This window comes from Oncorhynchus nerka, unplaced genomic scaffold (assembly GCF_034236695.1).
Source record: "Oncorhynchus nerka isolate Pitt River unplaced genomic scaffold, Oner_Uvic_2.0 unplaced_scaffold_1344, whole genome shotgun sequence".
NCBI lineage: Eukaryota > Metazoa > Chordata > Actinopteri > Salmoniformes > Salmonidae > Oncorhynchus > Oncorhynchus nerka.
Genome location: NW_027040002.1, coordinates 56,015 through 79,669, shown reverse-complemented (window position 1 = coordinate 79,669; position 23,655 = coordinate 56,015). Strand labels below are relative to the sequence as shown.

The window sequence follows — 23,655 nt, the reverse complement described above, 5'->3', positions numbered from 1 at the left end:
AATGTATTGAAAGTATAATCTACCAAATTTTGTAGATTTAAAAATGACCAAAACTTCTGAAAATTCTGGTAAATTTGGTAAATTAGTGGGAGCAGCTGCTAATTGACAGACACACACATACACCCTACCTAGCAGATAGTAGATAGGGAAGTGGAAACGTCGGTTGATGAAGATGGCCACCATGACCAGGATGTTGGCCAGGATGACGATGACAGACACACCCATGCCCAGGCTCACCACCACGTAGTCCCGAGGACGCCAGTGGGCACTGATGTTCTTGCCACTATGTTCGTAGAAGAACTGCACTGTACGGTTGTAGTAGCACCCGGGGACATCGTCTGTCAACTTGTCCATCTTGACCAATCAGATGGGGTGGAGCGTAGAGTGGGCAGGAGTTAAGTGGAGTGAGGGGGACCAATTGGATTGTCCGGACGGATGAGTGGTGGCGGGGGTTCGTGTGGATGGGACTCGCCCTATTGGTGGGTTGGGGGTGGTCTCGCCATGAGGGGTGGGAGGGAATGGACGGCGTCCAGTTTGATTGACGTCTATCTCCTCCAATCGTGTGGGGCTGAGACGTTGTCCCTTCTCTTTGGTCTGTTGGGGGAAAGAGAAGAAAAACATGTAACAACATAGCTGAAGACACACACACTCTCTATTTTAATTATGACTAGTGTTAGGAGTTTTTCCTTCAGAGCCCTCAACTAGGGTCTATAGACTTTCCTTCAGAGCCTTCAACTAGGGTCTATAGACTTTCCTTTAGAGCCCTCAACTAGGGTCTATAGACTTTCCTTCAGAGCCTTCAACTAGGGTCTATAGACTTTCCTTCAGAGCCTTCAACTCAGGTGTATAGACTTTCCTTCAGAGCCTTCAACTAGTTTCTAGAGACTTTCCTTCAGAGCCTTCAACTAGGGTCTATAGACTTTCCTTCAGAGCCTTCAACTAGTTTCTAGAGACTTTCCTTCAGAGCCTTCAACTAGGGTCTAGAGATGTTCCTGGTCCTGAAGTTAACATCCTCCCTGTAACAAACACCTCTACAGCAGGTTGTTCTGGTCCTGAGGTTAACACTGATGAACCAGCATCCCTCTGCAGTGTTGACTGTAAACCAGGCTGCCTGCTGGGGTTTAGATAACAACAACATGCCTTCTACCCCAGAGTATGATCTGTGTAGTCTTTACTGAACCCGGGGAGTTATTACCAATGTAGTGATGTCTTCATTCTAGCAGGTTAGTGGACTGAAGCTAGTGATTTAGTAACATAACTAGTCCCTCCCTCGGCTCGACTCTCCTCCTAACAAAAGAAACAACAGAGCAGCTTTCTGGAGCAGAGAGACACACCTCACAATTACACAATCCAACAGTGTAACCTAATCTGAATCCAAACACACAGCAACACACACACAGCCTTGGTGCCGCGCTCTACGACTGCCAGACAGAGGGGGAGAGAGGGAAACAGAAAGAGATTGAAAGCGGAAGAGTGGAAACGAGAGAGGGAAGATTAGATGTATACAGGAGAGGAATGGAAGAGACTGAAAGGTAATGAAAACATGAAGGATTGGGGGGGTGTTAAATAGCTGAGTTGGAGTCAGAAACAGAGGAATGCAGAGGGAGTGTTTGTGGTGTGTGAGCCGTGTACTAAGAGATGGTCGTCTGGCCTCGAGGTCCCTCCCACCAGTCTCCCTGTCTGACTCCTAAACAGAATGGAAGTACAGCTGTCCCTCTCTAAAGCACCAGGTATCTAAACCACGACCACTAACTAACCTTCTCCTGACATAATCACCCGGCCATTACGTAGCAGACATCTTAATCCACAGCCACTCAGAGGAGTGTCTGCACTGTGCAGACGATCACTTAAACTGGGAGGCCACCGAGGAAATCAAACACATGACAATGGCATTGCGAGAACCATGTTCTACCAACTGAACCCCACAGGACCTCTACCCTGATCTGACGGTCTAACTCAGGGGTGTCAAAGTCAAATGGACGGAGGGCCAAATAAAAAAATCAGCTACAAGACGAGGGCCGGACTGTTCGAATGTTCATTGAAAATTTTTTAAATGACGCATATAGTCTAGTGAACCTAATTGAACCTACTGAAAACCTAACAAATATATTACAATATGATCAGATAAATAAAGCAATATTTTCTTATGGCTCTGTCAGTAATCTTTAATTTTCAACAGACACAAAAGACAAATTTCCTTTATATAAATATCCCCATAACATGAACATTAAATGAAAGAAACCGGTATTCAAGGCACCATCAGTAGACTATATTTTCTATTTTAGCAAAAGTGGGCTAAATTTACTTCAAAGAAAAAACAATAATAGCAATTTTCTATCATCCACTCAACTGAAATATTTTTAAAATATAATTGGATTGAAATACAAAAAAATAAAGTGCAAAAATCTATTAATCAAAAACAACACTTTGTTTAAGGAGAAGTAACATGCAGTGAAAACAAATATTAAATTTTAACTTTTAAACTTGAACTGAGTAAAAACTCTAAATATGTGATTGCACAGTAATGTTCACTTGTTTGAGGTTGAGGGTGATACTTGGTGGTGTCCCATCTTTTCCACAAGTTCATCAATGTTCGGGGTAAGGCTCTGAGCTGAAGAAATCCTCAGAATTGAGTGGAGGTGTTCAGCAGTAAGTCGACTTCTGTGTGATGTTTTGTTCAGGTTCATCAAAGAAAACAGTTGTTCACACAGGTATGTGCTGCCAAACATAGACAACGTTTGAGCAGCCTGGATGCGCAGCTGGGGCATTGTGCCGGGAGGAAACGGGCGAACTCCGCAGCACCCACTGCCGCATATTTTGCCCTCAGTGCATCATTGCATTGGAGGTCAATCAACTCCATTTGGAGGTTTGGTGGTGAGCTTTCCACGTCAACAGCAAATGGGTTACCGAGCAGTTCCAACCTGCTTTTTGTGCTTCAAAGTCAGCAAATCGGCGTCGAAAGTCAGCGGCAAGCATACCTATTTTATCAGCCAACTGTGTGCTCGGGAACGCACTGGTAGAGAGCTTCTCTTTCATGGTCTGGCAGCTGGGAAAGTGGCTCAAATTTTCTTTCCGCATCTGCGTCTCCCACAGAGTCAGTTTGGTTTTAAATGCCTTCACTGTACTGTACATATCAGAGATGACACGATCCCGACCCTGCAGCTGCAAGTTTATTGCATTCAGATGACTCGTAATGTCACACAGAAAAGCCATTTCACACAGAAACATTTCGTCTCGGAGTTGTGTTGTGTCTTTCCCTTTGCTGTCCAAGAACAGACAAATCTCCTCACGAAGCTCGAAACATCTTTGAAGCACCTTTCCCTGGCTTAGCCATCGCACCTCTGTGTGATAAGGCAAATCACCATGCTCCGTTTCTAACTCCGTCAGAAATGCCTTGAACTGGCGGTGATTCAAACCTTTGGCTCTGATAAAGTTAACTGTGCGCGTGATGATGCTCATTACATGCTCCATTTTCAAGGCTTTACCGCACAACGCTTCCTGGTGTATGATACAATGATAAGCTGTCAGCTCACCTGTCGCGTTTTCCTCTTGCATCTTTTCCCGTATCTTCGCCACCAGTCCGCTCCTGTGTCCACACATCGCAGGTGCTCCGTCGGTTGTCAAACCCACGAGTTTTTCCAAGGCAGCTCCATCTCATTTACACATCTTGACACCTCTTCATACAAATCATGCCCCGTAGTTGTGCCATGCATAGGACGTAAAGCCAAAACTCCTCTGTCACGCTTAGGTTGGAGTCCACTCCGCGGATGAAAATTGACAACTGGGCAATGTCAGAAATGTCGGTGCTCTCATCCACAGCCAAGGAATATGCAATAAAATCTTTTCCCTTTTTCACAAGCTGCTCTTTTAGATTGATGGACAACTGGTCTACTCTCTCGGCAATGGTGTTTCTGCTCAGACTCACATTTAAAAAGAGTTGCCTTTTTTCTGGGCAAACTTCGTCACAAACTTTAATCATGCAGTTTTTGATGAAATCCCCTCCGTAAATGGCCGGGCTGATTTAGCGATCTCTTCTGCCAAAATAAAACTGGCCTTGACAGCAGCCTGGCCTTGTGATTTGGCTTTTTTGAACAGAGCCTGTCGAGATTTGAGGCCTCGTTTTAATTCCTCTGCCTTTTGTAGCCTTTGTTCCATGTCCATATTCTTGTTTTTGTCCGCGTGTTTCGTTTCATAATGTCGTCTCAGATTATACTCTTTCAGTACCGCCACACTTTCTCCACACAGAAGACACACAGGTTTTCCAGCTACCTTCGTGAACATATACTCCGACTCCCACCTTGTTTGAAACCCCCGGTTCTCAGTATCCACCTTCCGTTTTGCCATTTTTGATGGGTATCTGAAAGTTAATTTTACTGTGATGCTGACGACTGCTGTGCCAATAAATATTGAAATGAAGCAGCCTACTGCTCGGTGCGTCACCTTTGCATTGTGGGAAATGTAGTATTGGTGCGTGTAAAAGATCTGCGGGCTGCCGGCTTGCTGCGGGCCGGTTCTAATAATAAATCAAGATCATCCCAGGGGCCGTAAAAAACCTTCTTGCGGGCCGGATGTGGCCCGCGGGCCTTGACTCTGACATATGTGGTCTAACTGAACCATACAGGACCTCTACCCTGATCTGACTGTCTAACTGAACCATACAGGACCTCTACCTCTACCCTGATCTGACGGTCTAACTGAACCCCACAGGACCTCTACCCTGATCTGACGGTCTAACTGAACCATACAGGACCTCTACCCTGATCTGACGGTCTAACTGAACCCCACAGGACCTCTACCCTGATCTGACGGTCTAACTGAACCATACAGGACCTCTACCTCTACCCTGATCTAACTGAACCCCACAGGACCTCTACCCTGATCTGACGGTCTAACTGAACCATACAGGACCTCTACCCTGATCTGACTGTCTAACTGAACCATACAGGACCTCTACCTCTACCCTGATCTGACTGTCTAACTGAACCCCACAGGACCTCTACCCTGATCTGACTGTCTAACTGAACCCCACAGGACCTCTACCCTGATCTGACGGTCTAACTGAACCATACAGGACCTCTACCCTGATCTGACTGTCTAACTGAACCCCACAGGACCTCTACCCTGATCTGACGGTCTAACTGAACCATACAGGACCTCTACCCTGATCTGACTGTCTAACTGAACCCCACAGGACCTCTACCCTGATCAGACGGTCTAACTGAACCATACAGGACCTCTACCCTGATCTGACTGTCTAACTGAACCATACAGGACCTCTACCTCTACCCTGATCTGACTGTCTAACTGAACCATACAGGACCTCTACCCTGATCTGACTGTCTAACTGAACCATACAGGACCTCTACCCTGATCTGACTGTCTAACTGAACCATACAGGACCTCTACCCTGATCTGACTGTCTAACTGAACCATACAGGACCTCTACCCTGATCTGACTGTCTAACTGAACCTCTACCCTGATCTGACTGTCTAACTGAACCATACAGGACCTCTACCCTGATCGGACTGTCTAACTGAACCATACAGGACCTCTACCCTGATCGGACTGTCTAACTGAACCTCTACCCTGATCTGACTGTCTAACTAAACCATACAGGACCTCTACCCTGATCTGACTGTCTAACTGAACCATACAAGACCTCTACCTCTACCCTGATCTGACTGTCTAACTGAACCATACAGGACCTCTACCCTGATCTGACTGTCTAACTGAACCTCTACCCTGATCGGACTGTCTAACTGAACCATACAGGACCTCAACCCTGATCTGACTGTCTAACTGAACCTCAACCCTGATCTGACTGTCTAACTGAACCTCTACCCTGATCTGACTGTCTAACTGAACCATACAGGACCTCTATACTGATCTGACTGTCTAACTAAACCATACAGGACCTCTACCCTGATCTGACTGTCTAACTGAACCTCTACCCTGATCTGACTGTCTAACTGAACGGTACAGGACCTCTACCATATCCCTGATCGGACTGTCTAACAACCATACAGGACCTCTACCTCTGCCCTGATCTGACGGTCTAACTGAACCTCTACCCTGATCTGACTGTCTAACTGAACCATACAGGACCTCTACCTCTACCCTGATCTGACTGTCTAACTGAACCATACAGGACCTCTACCATATCCCTGATCGGACTGTCTAACTGAACCATACAGGACCTCTACCCTGATCTGACTGTCTAACTGAACCCCACAGGACCTCTACCCTGATCTGACGGTCTAACTGAACCATACAGGACCTCTACCCTGATCTGACTGTCTAACTGAACCATACAGGACCTCTACCCTGATCTGACTGTCTAACTGAACCATACAGGACCTCTACCCTGATCTGACTGTCTAACTGAACCATACAGGACCTCTACCCTGATCTGACTGTCTAACACTCACAGCAGAATAAACAGCTGTAGGACTACTAGGTGCTTATAGGTTCTGACAATCTGTTTTGTGTCACTGTGTGTACCACAATGACCATGGAGAAAATAAAGAAAATTCTCTGGTTTTCTGAGGTCAGACACAAGATTGTAGCCAAACAAGGCTACAAGTCCATCTCCAGAGACCTTGATGTTCCTGTTGCTACGATACGTAATGTTAACTAGAAGTGTAAGGCCCATTCCACTGTAGTCAACCTCCCAGGACGTGGCTGCAAGAGATGATAGAAGATCGCAGCGACAGATTGTTTGAAAGGTGGAGAAAAGCGCCTCGATCAACTGCCACACAGATTCAAGCTGACCTTCAGACAGACAAGGTACGACAGTTTCAACTCTGTCCATCTGTCTCCAACTCAATGAAAGGGGGTTATATGGTAGGAGAGCCAGCAGGATCCCATTGCGGAGAGAGAGACATCAGATTTGGACCAAAACACACATGAACATTTCAAAATCCTTCTGGGAGAATGTCCTGTGAACAGATGAGCCCAAATAGAGATTTCTGGTAAAGCACACCATCCTCTGTGTGTACAGCCTTCAAAGAAAGAATACCTTCCCTACAGTCAAATATTGTGACGTTCTAGGGTCATATCCTGCTTAGGGTCTTCCCTCCCTCTGGCACTAGATACTAGCTCATATCCTGCTTAGGGTCTTCCCTCCCTCTGGCACTAGATTCTAGCTCATATCCTGCTTAGGGTCTTCCCTCCCTCTGGCACTAGATACTAGCTCATATCCTGCTTAGGGTCTTCCCTCCCTCTGGCACTAGATTCTAGCTCATATCCTGCTTAGGGTCTTCCCTCCCTCTGGCACTAGATACTAGCTCATATCCTGCTTAGGGTCTTCCCTCCCTCTGGCACTAGATTCTAGCTCATATCCTGCTTAGGGTCTTCCCTCCCTCTGGCACTAGATTCTAGCTCATATCCTGCTTAGGGTCTTCCCTCCCTCTGGCACTAGATACTAGCTCATATCCTGCTTAGGGTCTTCCCTCCCTCTGGCACTAGATACTAGCTCATATCCTGCTTAGGGCCTTCCCTCCCTCTGGCACTAGATACTAGCTCATATCCTGCTTAGGGTCTCCCCTCCCTCTGGCACTAGATACTAGCTCATATCCTGCTTAGGGTCTTCCCTCCCTCTGGCACTAGATACTAGCTCATATCCTGCTTAGGTTCTTCCCTCCCTCTGGCACTAGATACTAGCTCATATCCTGCTTAGGGTCTTCCCTCCCTCTGGTACTAGATACTAGCTCATATCCTGCTTAGGGTCTTCCCTCCCTCTGGCACTAGATTCCAGCTCATATCCTGCTTAGGGTCTTCCCTCCCTCTGGCACTAGATACTAGCTCATATCCTGCTTAGGGTCTTCCATCCCTCTGGCACTAGATACTAGCTCATATCCTGCTTAGGGTCTTCCCTCCCTCTGGCACTAGATACTAGCTCATATCCTGCTTAGGGTCTTCCCTCCCTCTGGTACTAGATACTACCTCATATCCTGCTTAGGGTCTTCCATCCCTCTGGCACTAGATACTAGCTCATATCCTGCTTAGGGTCTTCCCTCCCTCTGGCACTAGATACTAGCTCATATCCTGCTTAGGGTCTTCCCTCCCTCTGGCACCAGATACTAGCTCATATCCTGCTTAGGGTCTTCCCTCCCTCTGGCACTAGATACTAGCTCATATCCTGCTTAGGGCCTTCCCTCCCTCTGGCACTAGATACTAGCTCATATCCTGCTTAGGGTCTTCCCTCCCTCTGGCACTAGATTCTAGCTCATATCCTGCTTAGGGTCTTCCCTCCCTCTGGCACTAGATACTAGCTCATATCCTGCTTAGGGTCTTCTCTCCCTCTGGCACTAGATTCTAGCTCATATCCTGCTTAGGGTCTTCCCTCCCTCTGGCACTAGATACTAGCTCATATCCTGCTTAGGGTCTTCCCTCCCTCTGGCACTAGATACTAGCTCATATCCTGCTTAGGGCCTTCCCTCCCTCTGGCACTAGATACTAGCTCATATCCTGCTTAGGGTCTTCCCTCCCTCTGGCACTAGATACTAGCTCATATCCTGCTTAGGGCCTTCCCTCCCTCTGGCACTAGATACTAGCTCATATCCTGCTTAGGGTCTTCCCTCCCTCTGGCACTAGATTCTAGCTCATATCCTGCTTAGGGTCTTCCCTCCCTCTGGCACTAGATACTAGCTCATATCCTGCTTAGGGTCTTCTTCAGGATAAGCTGTTTAGATGCAGCTTTGATATCCCACTCATGAGTATCCCTGTATCCATGACTAAACAGAATAGTCATCATTGAAATATATGGGTTAAATGGAATAGGAACTGAAATATGGACACTGGACTGGACTATAACCTGCAGCGTAATTATTATTATTTCCTTGTAGTGAAATTAAACGAAATGTTAATGTCGTCTCGGGAACAGGAGTGGAGAAATTGTATATTTCTTTCAGCATCTCTTGAGAAAATGTGCATGTAATGGGTTATCCTTAACACTGTTATACCAGCAGACAGTATTTCAACCACAATATATGCACCCAAGACCAACTGAAGTCTCAGCTGGAGACAAAACGGTTTCAGATATCTGGTAGAAGTACATCACAGCTCCATCTATCTAGATATCAGGTAGCAGTACATCACAGCTCCAACTATCTATCTATATATCAGGTAGCAGTACATCACAGCTCCATCTATCTAGATATCAGGTAGCAGTACATCACAGTTCCATCTATCTAGATATCAGGTAGCAGTACATCACAGTTCCATCTATCTATCTAGATATCAGGTAGCAGTACATCACAGCTCCATCTATCTAGATATCAGGTAGCAGTACATCACAGCTCCATCTATCTAGATATCAGGTAGCAGTACATCACAGCTCCATCTATCTAGATATCAGGTAGCAGTACATCACAGCTCCATCTATCTATCTATATATCAGGTAGCAGTACATCACAGCTCCATCTATCTATATATCAGGTAGCAGTACATCACAGCTCCATCTATCTATCTAGATATCAGGTAGCAGTACATCACAGCTCCATCTATCTATCTAGATATCAGGTAGCAGTACATCACAGCTCCATCTATCTATCTAGATATCAGGTAGCAGTACATCACAGCTCCATCTATCTAGATATCAGGTAGCAGTACATCACAGCTCCATCTATCTATCTATATATCAGGTAGCAGTACATCACAGCTCCATCTATCTATCTATATATCAGGTATCAGTACATCACAGCTCCATCTATGTAGATATCAGGTAGCAGTACATCACAGCTCCATATATCTAGATATCAGGTATCAGTACATCACAGCTCCATCTATCTAGATATCAGGTAGCAGTACATCACAGCTCCATCTATCTAGATATCAGGTAGCAGTACATCACAGCTCCATCTATCTATCTAGATATCAGGTAGCAGTACATCACAGCTCCATCTATCTAGATATCAGGTAGCAGTACATCACAGCTCCATCTATCTAGATATCAGGTAGCAGTACATCACAGCTTCATCTATCTAGATATCAGGTAGCAGTACATCACAGCTCCATCTATCTAGATATCAGGTAGCAGTACATCACAGCTCCATCTATCTAGATATCAGGTAGCAGTACATCACAGTTCCATCTATCTAGATATCAGGTAGCAGTACATCACAGCTCCATCTATCTAGATATCAGGTAGCAGTACATCACAGCTCCATCTATCTAGATATCAGGTAGCAGTACATCACAGCTCCATCTATCTATCTAGATATCAGGTAGCAGTACATCACAGCTCCATCTATCTATCTAGATATCAGGTAGCAGTTCATCACAGCTCCATCTATCTATCTAGATATCAGATAGCAGTACATCACAGCTCCATCTATCTAGATATCAGGTAGCAGTACATCACAGTTCCATCTATCTAGATATCAGGCAGCAGTACATCACAGCTCCATCTATCTAGATATCAGGTAGCAGTACATCACAGCTCCATCTATCTAGATATCAGGTAGCAGTACATCACAGCTCCATCTATCTATCTAGATATCAGGTAGCAGTACATCACAGCTCCATCTATCTATCTAGATATCAGGTAGCAGTACATCACAGCTCCATCTATCTATCTAGATATCAGATAGCAGTACATCACAGCTCCATCTATCTAGATATCAGGTAGCAGTACATCACAGTTCCATCTATCTATCTAGATATCAGGTAGCAGTACATCACAGCTCCATCTATCTATCTATATATCAGGTAGCAGTACATCACAGCTCCATCTATCTATCTATATATCAGGTATCAGTACATCACAGCTCCATCTATGTAGATATCAGGTAGCAGTACATCACAGCTCCATCTATCTAGATATCAGGTATCAGTACATCACAGCTCCATCTATCTAGATATCAGGTAGCAGTACATCACAGCTCCATCTATCTAGATATCAGGTAGCAGTACATCACAGCTCCATCTATCTATCTAGATATCAGGTAGCAGTACATCACAGCTCCATCTATCTAGATATCAGGTAGCAGTACATCACAGTTCCATCTATCTAGATATCAGGCAGCAGTGCATCACAGTTCCATCTATCTAGATATCAGGTAGCAGTACATCACAGCTTCATCTATCTAGATATCAGGTAGCAGTACATCACAGCTCCATCTATCTAGATATCAGGTAGCAGTACATCACAGCTCCATCTATCTAGATATCAGGTAGCAGTACATCACAGCTCCATCTATCTAGATATCAGGTAGCAGTACATCACAGCTCCATCTATCTAGATATCAGGTAGCAGTACATCACAGCTCCATCTATCTAGATATCAGGTAGCAGTACATCACAGCTCCATCTATCTAGATATCAGGTAGCAGTACATCACAGCTCCATCTATCTATATATCAGGTAGCAGTACATCACAGCTCCATCTATCTAGATATCAGGTAGCAGTACATCACAGCTCCATCTAGATATCAGGTAGCAGTACATCACAGCTTCATCTATCTAGATATCAGGTAGCAGTACATCACAGCTCCATCTATCTAGATATCTGGTAGCAGTACATCACAGCTCCATCTATCTAGATATTCGAAAAATAAATGGGTAAATTATATTATTTTCTACTAATACAATTGCTTGGTGAAAAATGAGAGACCAGAGGTGGCAGAACAGAGTACTCTGGTTGGGGTGTAGGGTTTCAGCAGAGCCTGATGGTAGGGAGGGCCAAGAGACCAGAGGTGGCAGAACAGAGTACTCTGGTTGGGGTGTAGGGTTTCAGCAGAGCCTGAAGGTAGGGAGGGCCAAGAGACCAGAGGTGGCAGAACAGAGTACTCTGGTTGGGATGTAGGGTTTCAGCAGAGCCTGAAGGTAGGGAGGGCCAGTTCCTCTTGCTGCACCGTAGGTAAGTACCATTAGCATCCACACTTCTACATTCATGTGGATCCAGTGACACAAAATGTAGATTTAATTTATTTTAAAGTCAGCCTATAACGCAACAAAATGTGGATAAAGTCAAGGGATGTGAATAGTTTCTGAAGGTTCTGTACATACCAAACACAGGCTCTAGTAAAGACTCTGGTCTTCACCCAGTAACTCAGACTGTCACTGGTCATAGTAAAGAGACCTTCACCCAGTAGCTCAGACTGTCACTGGTCATAGTAAAGAGACCTTCACCCAGTAGCTCAGACTGTCACTGGTCATAGTAAAGGGACCTTCACCCAGTAGCTCAGACTGTCACTGGTCATAGTACAGAGACCTTCACCCAGTAACTCAGACTGTCACTGGTCATAGTAAAGAGACCTTCACCCAGTAGCTCAGACTGTCACTGGTCATAGTAAAGAGACCTTCACCCAGTAGCTCAGGCTGTCACTGGTCATAGTAAAGAGACCTTCACCCAGTAGCTCAGACTGTCACTGGTCATAGTACAGAGACCTTCACCCAGTAGCTCAGACTGTCACTGGTCATAGTAAAGGGACCTTCACCCAGTAGCTCAGACTGTCACTGGTCATAGTAAAGAGACCTTCACCCAGTAGCTCAGACTGTCACTGGTCATAGTAAAGAGACCTTCACCCAATAACTCAGACTGTCACTGGTCATTTCACTTCCCTTACATGCTTTTAGCGTGTTCCCATTGTGACTCTTGGTGTGTTACGCTCCAGGACTAGTATGTTTTAGTTGGAAAAGACAATTATTGTCATTAGATGCCTTATTCTTATCATATTTTGTAATTCCAGACCCATATCCCTGAGATAAATGTTGTATGTAATGTTATGATAGCATGGCTTTTTGTAGCATATTGGGGGGTTTTACCTTAGTCTTTCAATAAAAGGTATTGTTTTACTAATATGACATTACTAGTGCATGTCCCTTCTCTGCAAGGCACTGGAAAACCTCCCTGGTCTTTGTGGTTCAATCTATGTTCCAAATTCACTGCTCGACTGAGGGACCTTCTAGATAATTGTACGTGTGGGTTACAGAGATGAGGCAGTCATTCAATAATCATGTTAGACACTATTATTGCACACAGAGTGACTCCATGCAGCGCATTATGTGACCTGTGTTGGACACGGACTAATGCAGGAGGCTGTATCACATCCGGCCATGATTAGGAGTCCCATAGGGCATCGTCTGGTTTTGGCCGGGGTAGGCAGTCATTTTAAATAACAATTTGTTCTTAACTGACTTCCCTAGTTAAAAGGTAAAAATATATATATATGTAAATTCATACTTTGTCTTTGCAGCTGTATGATCCAGTGCGGTTTAATTTAGGCGGTAAATTTAGGCGGTAAAACAATCAAATGTGGAAAAAGTCAAATATACTATCCAGATAATAAATTGTCTGATCACAGAACATAGAATTCTACAAAAATACCTCCTTTCACTAGAACAGCTGTAACTCATCATTCACAGCAAAAAGGTCTTCTGATTTCAAATGATCAATCCTTACAAAATAAGGGAAAAAAAGTAGAGCATGTTGAGTCTATCGTCATTAGGAAGTTGTGCTCAAGGCACAAGAGACATTTCACAGGTGTTTTTCTTGACTGATTACCATTTGATCGATGTATATTGGATGTCATATCATTTGAAAGGGCTGTTTCTCAGCTTTCAAAATATGTATCATACTTTCATATATGGTTTGACACCAGTAAAGTATGATCATTAATGTAGGCACTGGTCACGGTCTCGGAAAAATTCAGGAATTCCAGAACTCTCTCCGATGATGCAACAATGCCAATATGGCGATTTCCAGTTAGCTGGTGTTCTAAAGACTAGTGTTTCATTCTCCTTTAACTGGGAGAGACAGACAGACAGCTGGCAGTTACAAATGGGCCATGCAAAAACACAGACATCCTGTAGCTTACCACAAACACACAGAGTACTATGGTGAGTGTTTTTGTGTAACTATGTGTGTGTGCACAGTAGACTGTTCCGTTGCCCTACAAACTGAAGAAGGCTACCAAGCCAAAACAGTCAGTTGTAAGACCAAATCCTGACATGTGGAGTCGGTTGTTCCTCCATACAGACTGTGTTGTATTGTCCAGACTGTGGTAACATGTTAAAGAGTGTGACATCACCAGAACAGGCTCAGTGGCTGTTATAAAAGTCTAGAGTCATGATCCAGGGGTCATCCACGTTATTACATGTGTAGGTTGGTGCTGGGAGGGGGAGAGGGGGTACTAGAGAGCGAGAGAGTGTGTATGTGTGTCTCAGAGAGAAGGGAAATGAGGTGACATGATTTCTCTGTACTCAGAGGAAGAGAGATGTTCACAGATCTATCTTTAGGGGGGGGGGGAACACATTGAATAAATGGCAAAGAAAACAGTCCAAATTTAAATGATAATGAATAAGGTTCTGAGGTGTATCTAGTAGATAGAAGATCAGGAAATCTGGTTTGTTTTCATGTGTTTTTACACACATATTTCACTCGTTTTTAATTAAGGAAGGCACAAAACTACCTTCATACTTCAATTTATTGTATTTATTTTTAGGTACCGGTTACCTACAGACGAGTTCCGTGAACGGAGAACACCATCGTGTTCGTGAGAGCCGTCTTCCCATAGAGGGGGCATAATAGTTTCTAGGTGAAACCATTCAGATTAGTGATGCACTGATACAACATTTTTGTCCGATACGATTGATATGATATATTTATCCTTGCCAAAAAAAACGGTAATGATACCGATAACCAATATTGAAAAATGTTGCGGCCTTTCATGGATTCGAGTACAGTTAAATCGTTAACACACACACACACGGACGCAGCGGTCTAAGGCACTGCATCTCAGTGCAAGAGGCGTCACTACAGTCCCTGGTTCGAATCAAGGTTGTATCACATCCGGCCGTGATTGGGAGTCCCATAGGGCGCCACACAATTGGCCCAGCGTCGTCCGGGCCGTCATTGTAAATAAGAATTTGTTCTCAACTGACTTGACTAGTTAAATAAAGGTTACACACACACACACACACCACACTAACCAAAAAGTGTGTTGTTTTTATAACCAAAACCTATTTTTTTCACTTTCTTGCTGTGCTGTTTCATTGTTCATTTGTTCAGTCGTTTCATTCTCAACCAGGATTTCTACGGAACGCCATTTGGGTCATTTAAAAAAAGATACGTCAAATAAGACTATTTGACATGTTCACCAATCAGGACCTGAATATGACTCCATGTTCACCAATCAGGACCTGAATATGACTCCATGTTCACCAATCGGGACCTGAATATGACTCCATGTTCACCAATCGGGACCTGAATATGACTCCATGTTCACCAATCGGGACCTGAATATGACTCCATGTTCACCAATCGGGACCTGAATATGACTCCATGTTCACCAATCGGGACCTGAATATGACTCCATGTTCACCAATCGGGACCTGAATATGACTCCATGTTCACCAATCGGGACCTGAATATGACTCCATGTTCACCAATCGGGACCTGAATATGACTCCATGTTCACCAATCGGGACCTGAATATGACTCCATGTTCACCAATCAGGACCTGAATATGACTCCATGATCACCAACCAGGACCTGAATATGACTCCATGTTCACCAATCAGGACCCGAATATGACTCCACGTCAAATAATTTAACATTTAAAGTAGTTATTACACCATCACTCGTATTTCATATATCACAACGATTCATCGATACGTATGCTATGATGCTGGTACTTGTCTCGAGCACCTACAGTGTTGGTCATAAAAAAGCTAGCTAGCTCATGGATGCAAACAATCTTCCCCATAAACAATGCAAAACAACATCTGTTTCAGTAGCTATAGTTAGCTAGCTAGCTAACTATATAGCTAGGTGTCATCATCTAAAATAACCCTTACTTATAAGACCGTTCTTATTTGATTAATCGTGGTCGGACCCATCTATGTGAAGCTAGCCACAATAAGGATTAACCAATAGTGGATTTTGTGGTTAGCCTTCAAAATAAAAGTATGACATACTTCTACTATCTGTATTCATTTGCATCACAGTCAATTACATACTTTTATTTAGAAGGCAAAAAGCAAATTCCACTATTGTGCCTAATCCTTATTGTGGCTAGCTTCACAACACATAACCCGGTCCAGTCAAGCCTCACTAGCCAGATGAAGCTAGCTGGCTGCTTATAACGTTAGCTTTGGGCAACAGGTTTAAGTAGCTGGCTAGCTATTTATTTTCATGAACTGGAGTTCAATTTCAGTAGGCGAACAACAAGTGGCAACCTAGCTAATACTTACTCACAAGGATTCCTAAATCATTGCTAAGAATAATGAAAATTACTGCAATTTCAACTGGTCATTGTTTCCAGGCTGGCTGTATTGGTGCTAGCTAGGTACCAAGCTAAAGCTAGCTACCCTAGAAGTTGTGGTTGTACAAATTATGCTTTATTACCAATGCGGTATTGTAAACATTGTTCGTGGCCAGTGTTTGCAGGCTTTTTTTGTATAGCTTTGACAGTGCTACTGTATCTTTTCTGGCAAAGACCCAAACAGCGTTCCATAGTATGCATGTCGAAAAGCTAATAGCAGTGACGCTACTACTGTGTAACTCCGGCAGGGCAACATCTGAAAAATAGCGCACTTGTTAGTGTGTACCGGTGCTCGACCAGTCGGCGAAAGCCGACATCACCCACGACAGAGAACGGTTGATTGTCAAGGGCAATGAATTCCATTATGTTGGCTTTAATGGATTTGGCCTTTGAGTCGTCTCGCTGAAATGTTCTTACTCTTTCAAATACCTCGACTTATTGACTGCTCGATCCACACAGCAGACATTGTGGGCCAGGTTAGGAATGCTGTATTGCCTGCTCGATCCACACAGCAGACATTGTGGGCTAGGTTAGGAATGCTGTGTTGCTTGCTCGATCCACACAGCAGACACTGTGGGCCAGGTTAGGAATGCTGTGTTGCACGTGTTGACTGCGCGATCCACACAGCAGACATTGTGGGCCAGGTTAGGAATGCTGTGTTGCAGTGTAGCGCATCATTTTACATGGCGTTATTACGGCATGTACCTACTTTGTACAGGTATGCACAGTAGCTTCGACATAAGTTTCTAACATCGGGCGTTAAACTAGACATCGGGCCGATACCGATGTTGGCATTTTTAGCTAATATCGTCCGATTCCGATATGTTCACCGATATATCGTGCATCCCTAGTTCGGATGTTAACCTCTTAAGTCGACCCTCTACTTTTTTGAACATTCTGTTAAAAATCGTGCAACATTTCAGCGCCCTGCTACTCATGCCAGGAATATAGTATATGCATTTGCTTAGTCTGTGTGGATAGAAAACACTCAGACGTTTATAAAACTGGTTAAATCACTGCTGTGGCTTTACCAGAACAGCATTTACATCGAAAAGCACAGGAAAAACTGATCACTGAAAATGGGAAAATATATCCATGCGCTACTTGAACCCATTGATAAAGGTGAACCACAATTAATTGACTGAGGTTGCAGTACCTACAGCTTCCACACGGTGTCTAGAGTCTTGTCATTTCCTTCGAGTTTTTTTCTTGGTCAAACACATGCAGGGCACCGTATCTCCTCGGGTCTAGGACCGGATATTTTCGTTGAGTTTCTAGCCGGACATTTTTCCAGACGGACAGCTAATGATCTTTACATCGCCTCCTGATGAATTTTATCGCTTATTAACGTTTACTAATACCTAAAGTTGCATTACAAACGTATTTCGAAGTGTTTTGTTAAAGTTTATCGTCGACTTTTTGAATTTAAAAAAATGACGTTACGTTTTGAAACAATGTTTTTTTCGTTTATCACACAGTCTACATATAACGATATCTAGGCTTTATATGGACCGATTTAATCGAAATAAAGACCCAAATAGTGTTTATGGGACATCTAGGAGTGCCAGCAAAGAAGATGGTGAAAGGTAATGAATGTTTTCTATTTTATTGTGCGGTTTGTGTAACGCCGAAATGCTAATTATTTTGTTTACGTCCCCTGTGGGTCTTTTGGGGTGTTACATGCTATCAGATAATAGCTTCTCATGCTTTCGCCGAAAAGCATTTTAAAAATCGGACTTGTTGCCTGGATTCACAACGAGTGTAGCTTTAATTCGATACCCTGCATGTGTATTTTAATGAACTTTTGAGTTTTAACTAATACTATTAGCATTTAGCGTAGCGCATTTGCATTTCCAGAGCTCTAGTTGGGACGCAAGCGTCCAGAGTAGAAGCAAGAGGTTAAGAACCGTTTTTGTGAGAAGACCGGTGTTCGGTATCTCATTGTCTGACAAACAACGCTGTAGCTCAGCCACCTTCCACCACAGATGCAGAAGTGAAACATCGGCTGTATATTTGAGATGCATCCAATGCAACAAAACATATATTTCTAGATGAAATTGACAGATTCTGATGGGGATGACCGGTGCTTCCTGACTGACTCTAGGGAGCTAAACAGATTCTGATGGGGATGAACGGTGCTTCCTGACTGACTCTAGGGAGCTAAACAGATTCTGAGAGGTGTGTGTGTGTGATTAAGAGAGGAAGTGCGTGTCTCATATATCAGAACTCTAAACACTGAGCTGTCTGATTTATACTTCCTGTTATGCCAGTGTGTGAGTACTGGGAAGAATCAGTAAACACTAGTTTGAATGCAAACAGGTCATTACAGATGGAGACACACCCTTTGCAGGAGCCTCTCTCCCTCCCCCTCTCCCTCTTTCTTAAAGGAGAAGTGATTTTTTCCTTACAACCAAATCTAAAAACAAATATGTAAATGGTATGTTGTAGAAGTATCCACTCTGTATTAGGTTGTATTCCCTGTAGTGTGACTCGAGCCGTCTCACCTACACAGCTGTTCCCTTCACCGTGTAGCCTGCTGCTACAGGTAACTCCCAAAATAAAGGAAACACCAGCCTAAAGTGTGTTAACAGGGACTTGGGCCACCAGATCAGCTTCACTGTGCCTTGGCATACATTCTACAAGTGTCTGTAACTTCCTGTATGGAAGCAACCCATGCTTCAGTTTCAATATACTTTCTACCCCTCTTTTACTAAAGTGCACCCTTTATTTTGGCAGTTACCTGTAGAATGGAAAGGAGAGGTGTCGCTGGAGGCACATCAAAATGGAAAGGAGAGGTATCGCTGGAGGCACATCAAAATGGAAAGGAGAGGTATCGCTGGAGGCACATCAAAATGGAAAGGAGAGGTATCGCTGGAGGCACATCAAAATAGAAAGGAGAGGTATCGCTGGAGGCACATCAAAATGGAAAGGAGAGGTGTCGCTGGAGGCACATCAAAATGGAAAGGAGAGGTATCGCTGGAGGCACATCAAAATGGAAAGGAGAGGTATCGCTGGAGGCACATCAAAATGGAAAGGAGAGGTATCGCTGGAGGCACATCAAAATGGAAAGGAGAGGTATCGCTGGAGGCACATCAAAATGGAAAGGAGAGGTATCGCTGGAGGCACATCAAAATGGAAAGGAGAGGTATCGCTGGAGGCACATCAAAATGGAAAGGAGAGGTATCGCTGGAGGCACATCAAAATGGAAAGGAGAGGTATCGCTGGAGGCACATCAAAATGGAAAGGAGAGGTATCGCTGGAGGCACATCAAAATGGAAAGGAGAGGTATCGCTGGAGGCACATCAAAATGGAATACAGCATTGTGGCCAAAGTTCAGGATGACACAATGTCATGTGTAGTTATAACTGTTATATTAGTCTGCATTCTACTGTGTAGTTATAACTGTAATATTAGTCTGCATTCTACTGTCCAGTCTGTTTAGTTATAACTCTGTTATATTAGTCTACATTCTACTGTCTAGTTATAACTATGTTATATTAGTCTACATTCTACTGTCTAGTTATAACTCTGTTATATTAGTCTACATTCTACTGTCTAGTTATAACTCTGTTATATTAGTCTACATTCTACTGTCTAGTTATAACTCTGTTATATTAGTCTACATTCTACTGTCCAGTCTGTTTAGTTATAACTCTGTTATATTAGTCTATATTCTACTGTCTAGTTATAACTCTGTTATATTAGTCTGCATTCTACTGTCTAGTTATAACTCGGTTATATTAGTCTGCATTCTACTGTCTAGTTATAACTCGGTTATATTAGTCTGCATTCTACTGTGTAGTTATAACTGTTATATTAGTCTATATTCTACTGTCCAGTCTGTTTAGTTATAACTCTGTTATATTAGTCTGCATTCTACTGTCCAGTCTGTTTAGTTATAACTCTGTTATATTAGTCTATATTCTACTGTCCAGTCTGTAGTTATAACTGTTATATTAGTCTATATTCTACTGTCCAGTCTGTTTAGTTATAACTCTGTTATATTAGTCTATATTCTACTGTCCAGTCTGTAGTTATAACTGTTATATTAGTCTATATTCTACTGTCCAGTCTGTTTAGTTATAACTCTGTTATATTAGTCTGCATTCTACTGTCCAGTCTGTTTAGTTATAACTCTGTTATATTAGTCTACATTCTACTGTCTAGTTATAACTGTTATATTAGTCTACATTCTACTGTCTAGTTATAACTGTTATATTAGTCTACATTCTACAGTCTAGTTATAACTCTTATATTAGTCTACAATCTACTGTCTAGTTATAACTGTTATATTAGTCTACATTCTACTGTCCAGTCTGTAGTTATAACTGTTATATTAGTCTACAATCTACTGTCTAGTTATAACTCTGTTATATTAGTCTACATTCTACTGTCTAGTAATAACTGTTATATTAGTCTGCATTCTACTGTCCAGTCTGTAGTTATAACTCTGTTATTTTGTATTAGTCTGGGTTCACAAACTGATTACCACATAGTCAGTCCACTCAGAGATGTAGGGTCAGTTCAGGTCTCCCTAGTCCTGTAGCCTTTAACACTGACAGTCGGAATAAAACAGCAATGCTGTGTGTGTGTGTGTGTGTGTGTGTGTGTGAGTCAGATAGACCCCCTATATGCGGCTCCGTGCAGCGAGTCTCCTCTATTCTTGTCATTCAACCACACACACACACACACACACTACTCCCCCTCTCCTCCTGCCTGCGTTATCAGTTGAGATGTTGTTTCGTTCCAATCTTACCGAGAATTAAGAGCAGTTTCATCCGCAAGCGGAAAGTCATTTTCTAGTTTCCAAACAAACCTTATCTTTCCATTACATCAGAGGGCCGGCTACTAGAACGAACTGAGGTGAGAGAGACGTTGACTGTTTTCTGAGAAACAAAAGGTGTTTTCTTTGTTCACATCTCCAACTGTCGGCTAAAGACTGAAACTGGACCCACCTCCATTAGTTGACTTCCAGGATGCAGGTCTAGTTCACTTCCGTCTCTCGGTTCTTCACTTTACAACGTCACTATTCAGATCCTCTTAGCCCATTGACACAGACAAAACCCCGTCTCTTGACATTTAGTTAGCTTCTTTTTGGGATATGTTAAAGGGGTAGGAGGTAAAGAACATGGTACATATTGACCCAGCTGGAGACCTTCTGCCTCAGTCTCTCACCTTCTGCCTCACTCTCACCTTCTGCCTCACTCTCACCTTCTGCCTCACTCTCACCTTCTGCCTCAGTCCCTCACCTTCTGCCTCAGTCCCTCACCTTCTGCCTCAGTCTCTGCCATTCTCTCACCTTCTGCCTCACTCTCACCTTCTGCCTCAGTCTCTGCCAGTCTCTCACCTTCTGCCTCAGTCTCTCACCTTCTGCCTCAGTCTCTGCCATTCTCTCACCTTCTGCCTCACTCTCACCTTCTGCCTCATTCTCACCTTCTGCCTCATTCTCACCTTCTGCCTCACTCTCACCTTCTGCCTCAGTCTCTGCCAGTCACTCACCTTCTGCCTCAGTCTCTCACCTTCTGCCTCAGTCTCTGCCAGTCTCTCACCTTCTGCCTCAGTCTCTGCCAGTCTCTCACCTTCTGCCTCAGTCTCTGCCAGTCTCTCACCTTCTGCCTAAGTCTCTGCCAGTCTCTCACCTTCTGCCTCAGTCTCTGCCTGTGTGCAAGTGGATGTGTTTGAGTTGTCATCGATCCCCCCACCTCTCACACACCTTTACAACGTTTAATTGACAGGCTACTAAAGAGATAAGGTGATCAACAGTCTATTCGTGGTGTTGTGGTGAGCTCTGTGTAGATCTACAGGGGGCAAAGCCGTGCTGGACAGGGCAATCACCGTGGAGGAGCCGCCCGCGCCGGGGGGCAATAAAAACAACAGATAACACCGTGAGATCAACTCTGACCCATTAAATAGTCTTCTTTTACGCGCTCTCTCTCTCGCTCTCCCGCCGAACGCTCCACAGAGCGAGTGCGTGGGAATTGCAGAAGCAGAGCGCTTACAACATGTGGGTGCGCCAAAGGCCGAGTGTGCACCTTTTTTTGGTGTGAAACATGTTGGTTTGACAAGTTTAGAAACATGACTCTCAATAGGTCTATGCAAAATGCTGTAATTGACCAAATGGCAGCTGGAAAAAAAGAACAGAACAAAAACATGTAGGCTAAAAAAGCCACATAAAATCTAGATATTTTACAGCCTATATCCGGGAAACGAGCACATACACTACGTGCACAGGTCAACTCTTGCATCGGTGCAGTTACCATCGAATGTCACGCGATACAGCGGAGCAACCGCGAGCCAGCCAGCGAGACACAGCAAAACCGAGAATATTTTACTAAGGTTATTAACATTTGTTTTTCCCCCGTAAGGAAAAACTCCACAACCATTATCCAAAAGTGCTGACAATGCGCAATGTTCTTTTACGAGTTTATCAAGTTAAACCAGTCATTAAGGCCTATAACGTAGCCTAAATTAAGTTTTTCGCAAGTAGCCTATCCGAGTTTAGCTTTCACTCACTAAACAATGAAAATGTGCTTTCGTTAAAACTAAAAACATTAAAATATCAAATTTCTTACCTTAGTCTTGCTTTAGCGCCTATCCCTTCATATCCGCTTCCAGACACGAGTTTAGTCTTTGTTTAATCCATACATTTGGCCAAAAATTACAATCCAAATGTGACTTTCGAGTGACTTTGGTCGTTTGGCCGCAGTTTACCTGTGCGCGGTAGAGAAAGGGTGCGGCAGAGCTTGCTCTCGGTCTCTGACTGTCAGAATGTGGCCTCGGACAACCTGGGAGCCCAACGTACCCGCCTCCACTGCTTCCCGGTTGGATACTGGAACGGCAAAACAACCAATGAGAGGAGAAGAAAGGATGATTGACAGCGTAAGTACAGCGTTTGGCGAAGGCAGTGTTTTTACCCCCATGCTGGGCTGTAGTGTTGGGTGTGATTTTGTTTTGACAAGGAGCAAGACATTATGTATAGAACAAGACAATAGAAAGGCTAAAGGGTTCCTTAGGGGCGTCTGAAGACAGATTATGCTATAGGCGTTAGATGACAGTGAAGGCAGATTATGCTATAGGCGTTAGGAGATGACAGTGAAGGCAGATTATGCTATAGGCGTTAGGAGATGACAGTGAAGACAGATTATAGGCGTTAGGAGATGACAGTGAAGGCAGATTATGCTATAGGCAATAGGAGATGACAGTGAAGGCAGATTATGCTATAGGCGTTAGGAGATGACAGTGAAGGCAGATTATAGGCGTTAGGAGATGACAGTGAAGGCAGATTATGCTATAGGCGTTAGGAGATGACAGTGAAGACAGTTATGCTATAGGCGTTAGGAGATGATAGTGAAGACAGATTATAGGTGTTAGGAGATGACAGTGAAG

At 43.8% G+C, this 23,655-nt stretch overlaps 1 protein-coding gene across 1 annotated transcript in view; it reads right to left on the bottom strand.

The window, feature by feature from the left end:
- LOC135559615 (lysophosphatidic acid receptor 2-like) overlaps positions 1–23,064 on the bottom strand; it is a 36,078-nt gene extending 13,014 nt beyond the window's left edge. The window contains exons 1-2 of the mRNA XM_065015687.1: positions 22,842–23,064; positions 129–594 (exon numbers count right to left, since the gene is read on the bottom strand). Of these exons, the coding sequence (XP_064871759.1) occupies positions 129–354 (226 nt within the window). The 5' untranslated portion in view covers positions 355–594; positions 22,842–23,064. The remainder of the gene's footprint in view (positions 1–128; positions 595–22,841) is intronic.
- Positions 23,065–23,655: the final 591 nt, after the last annotated feature.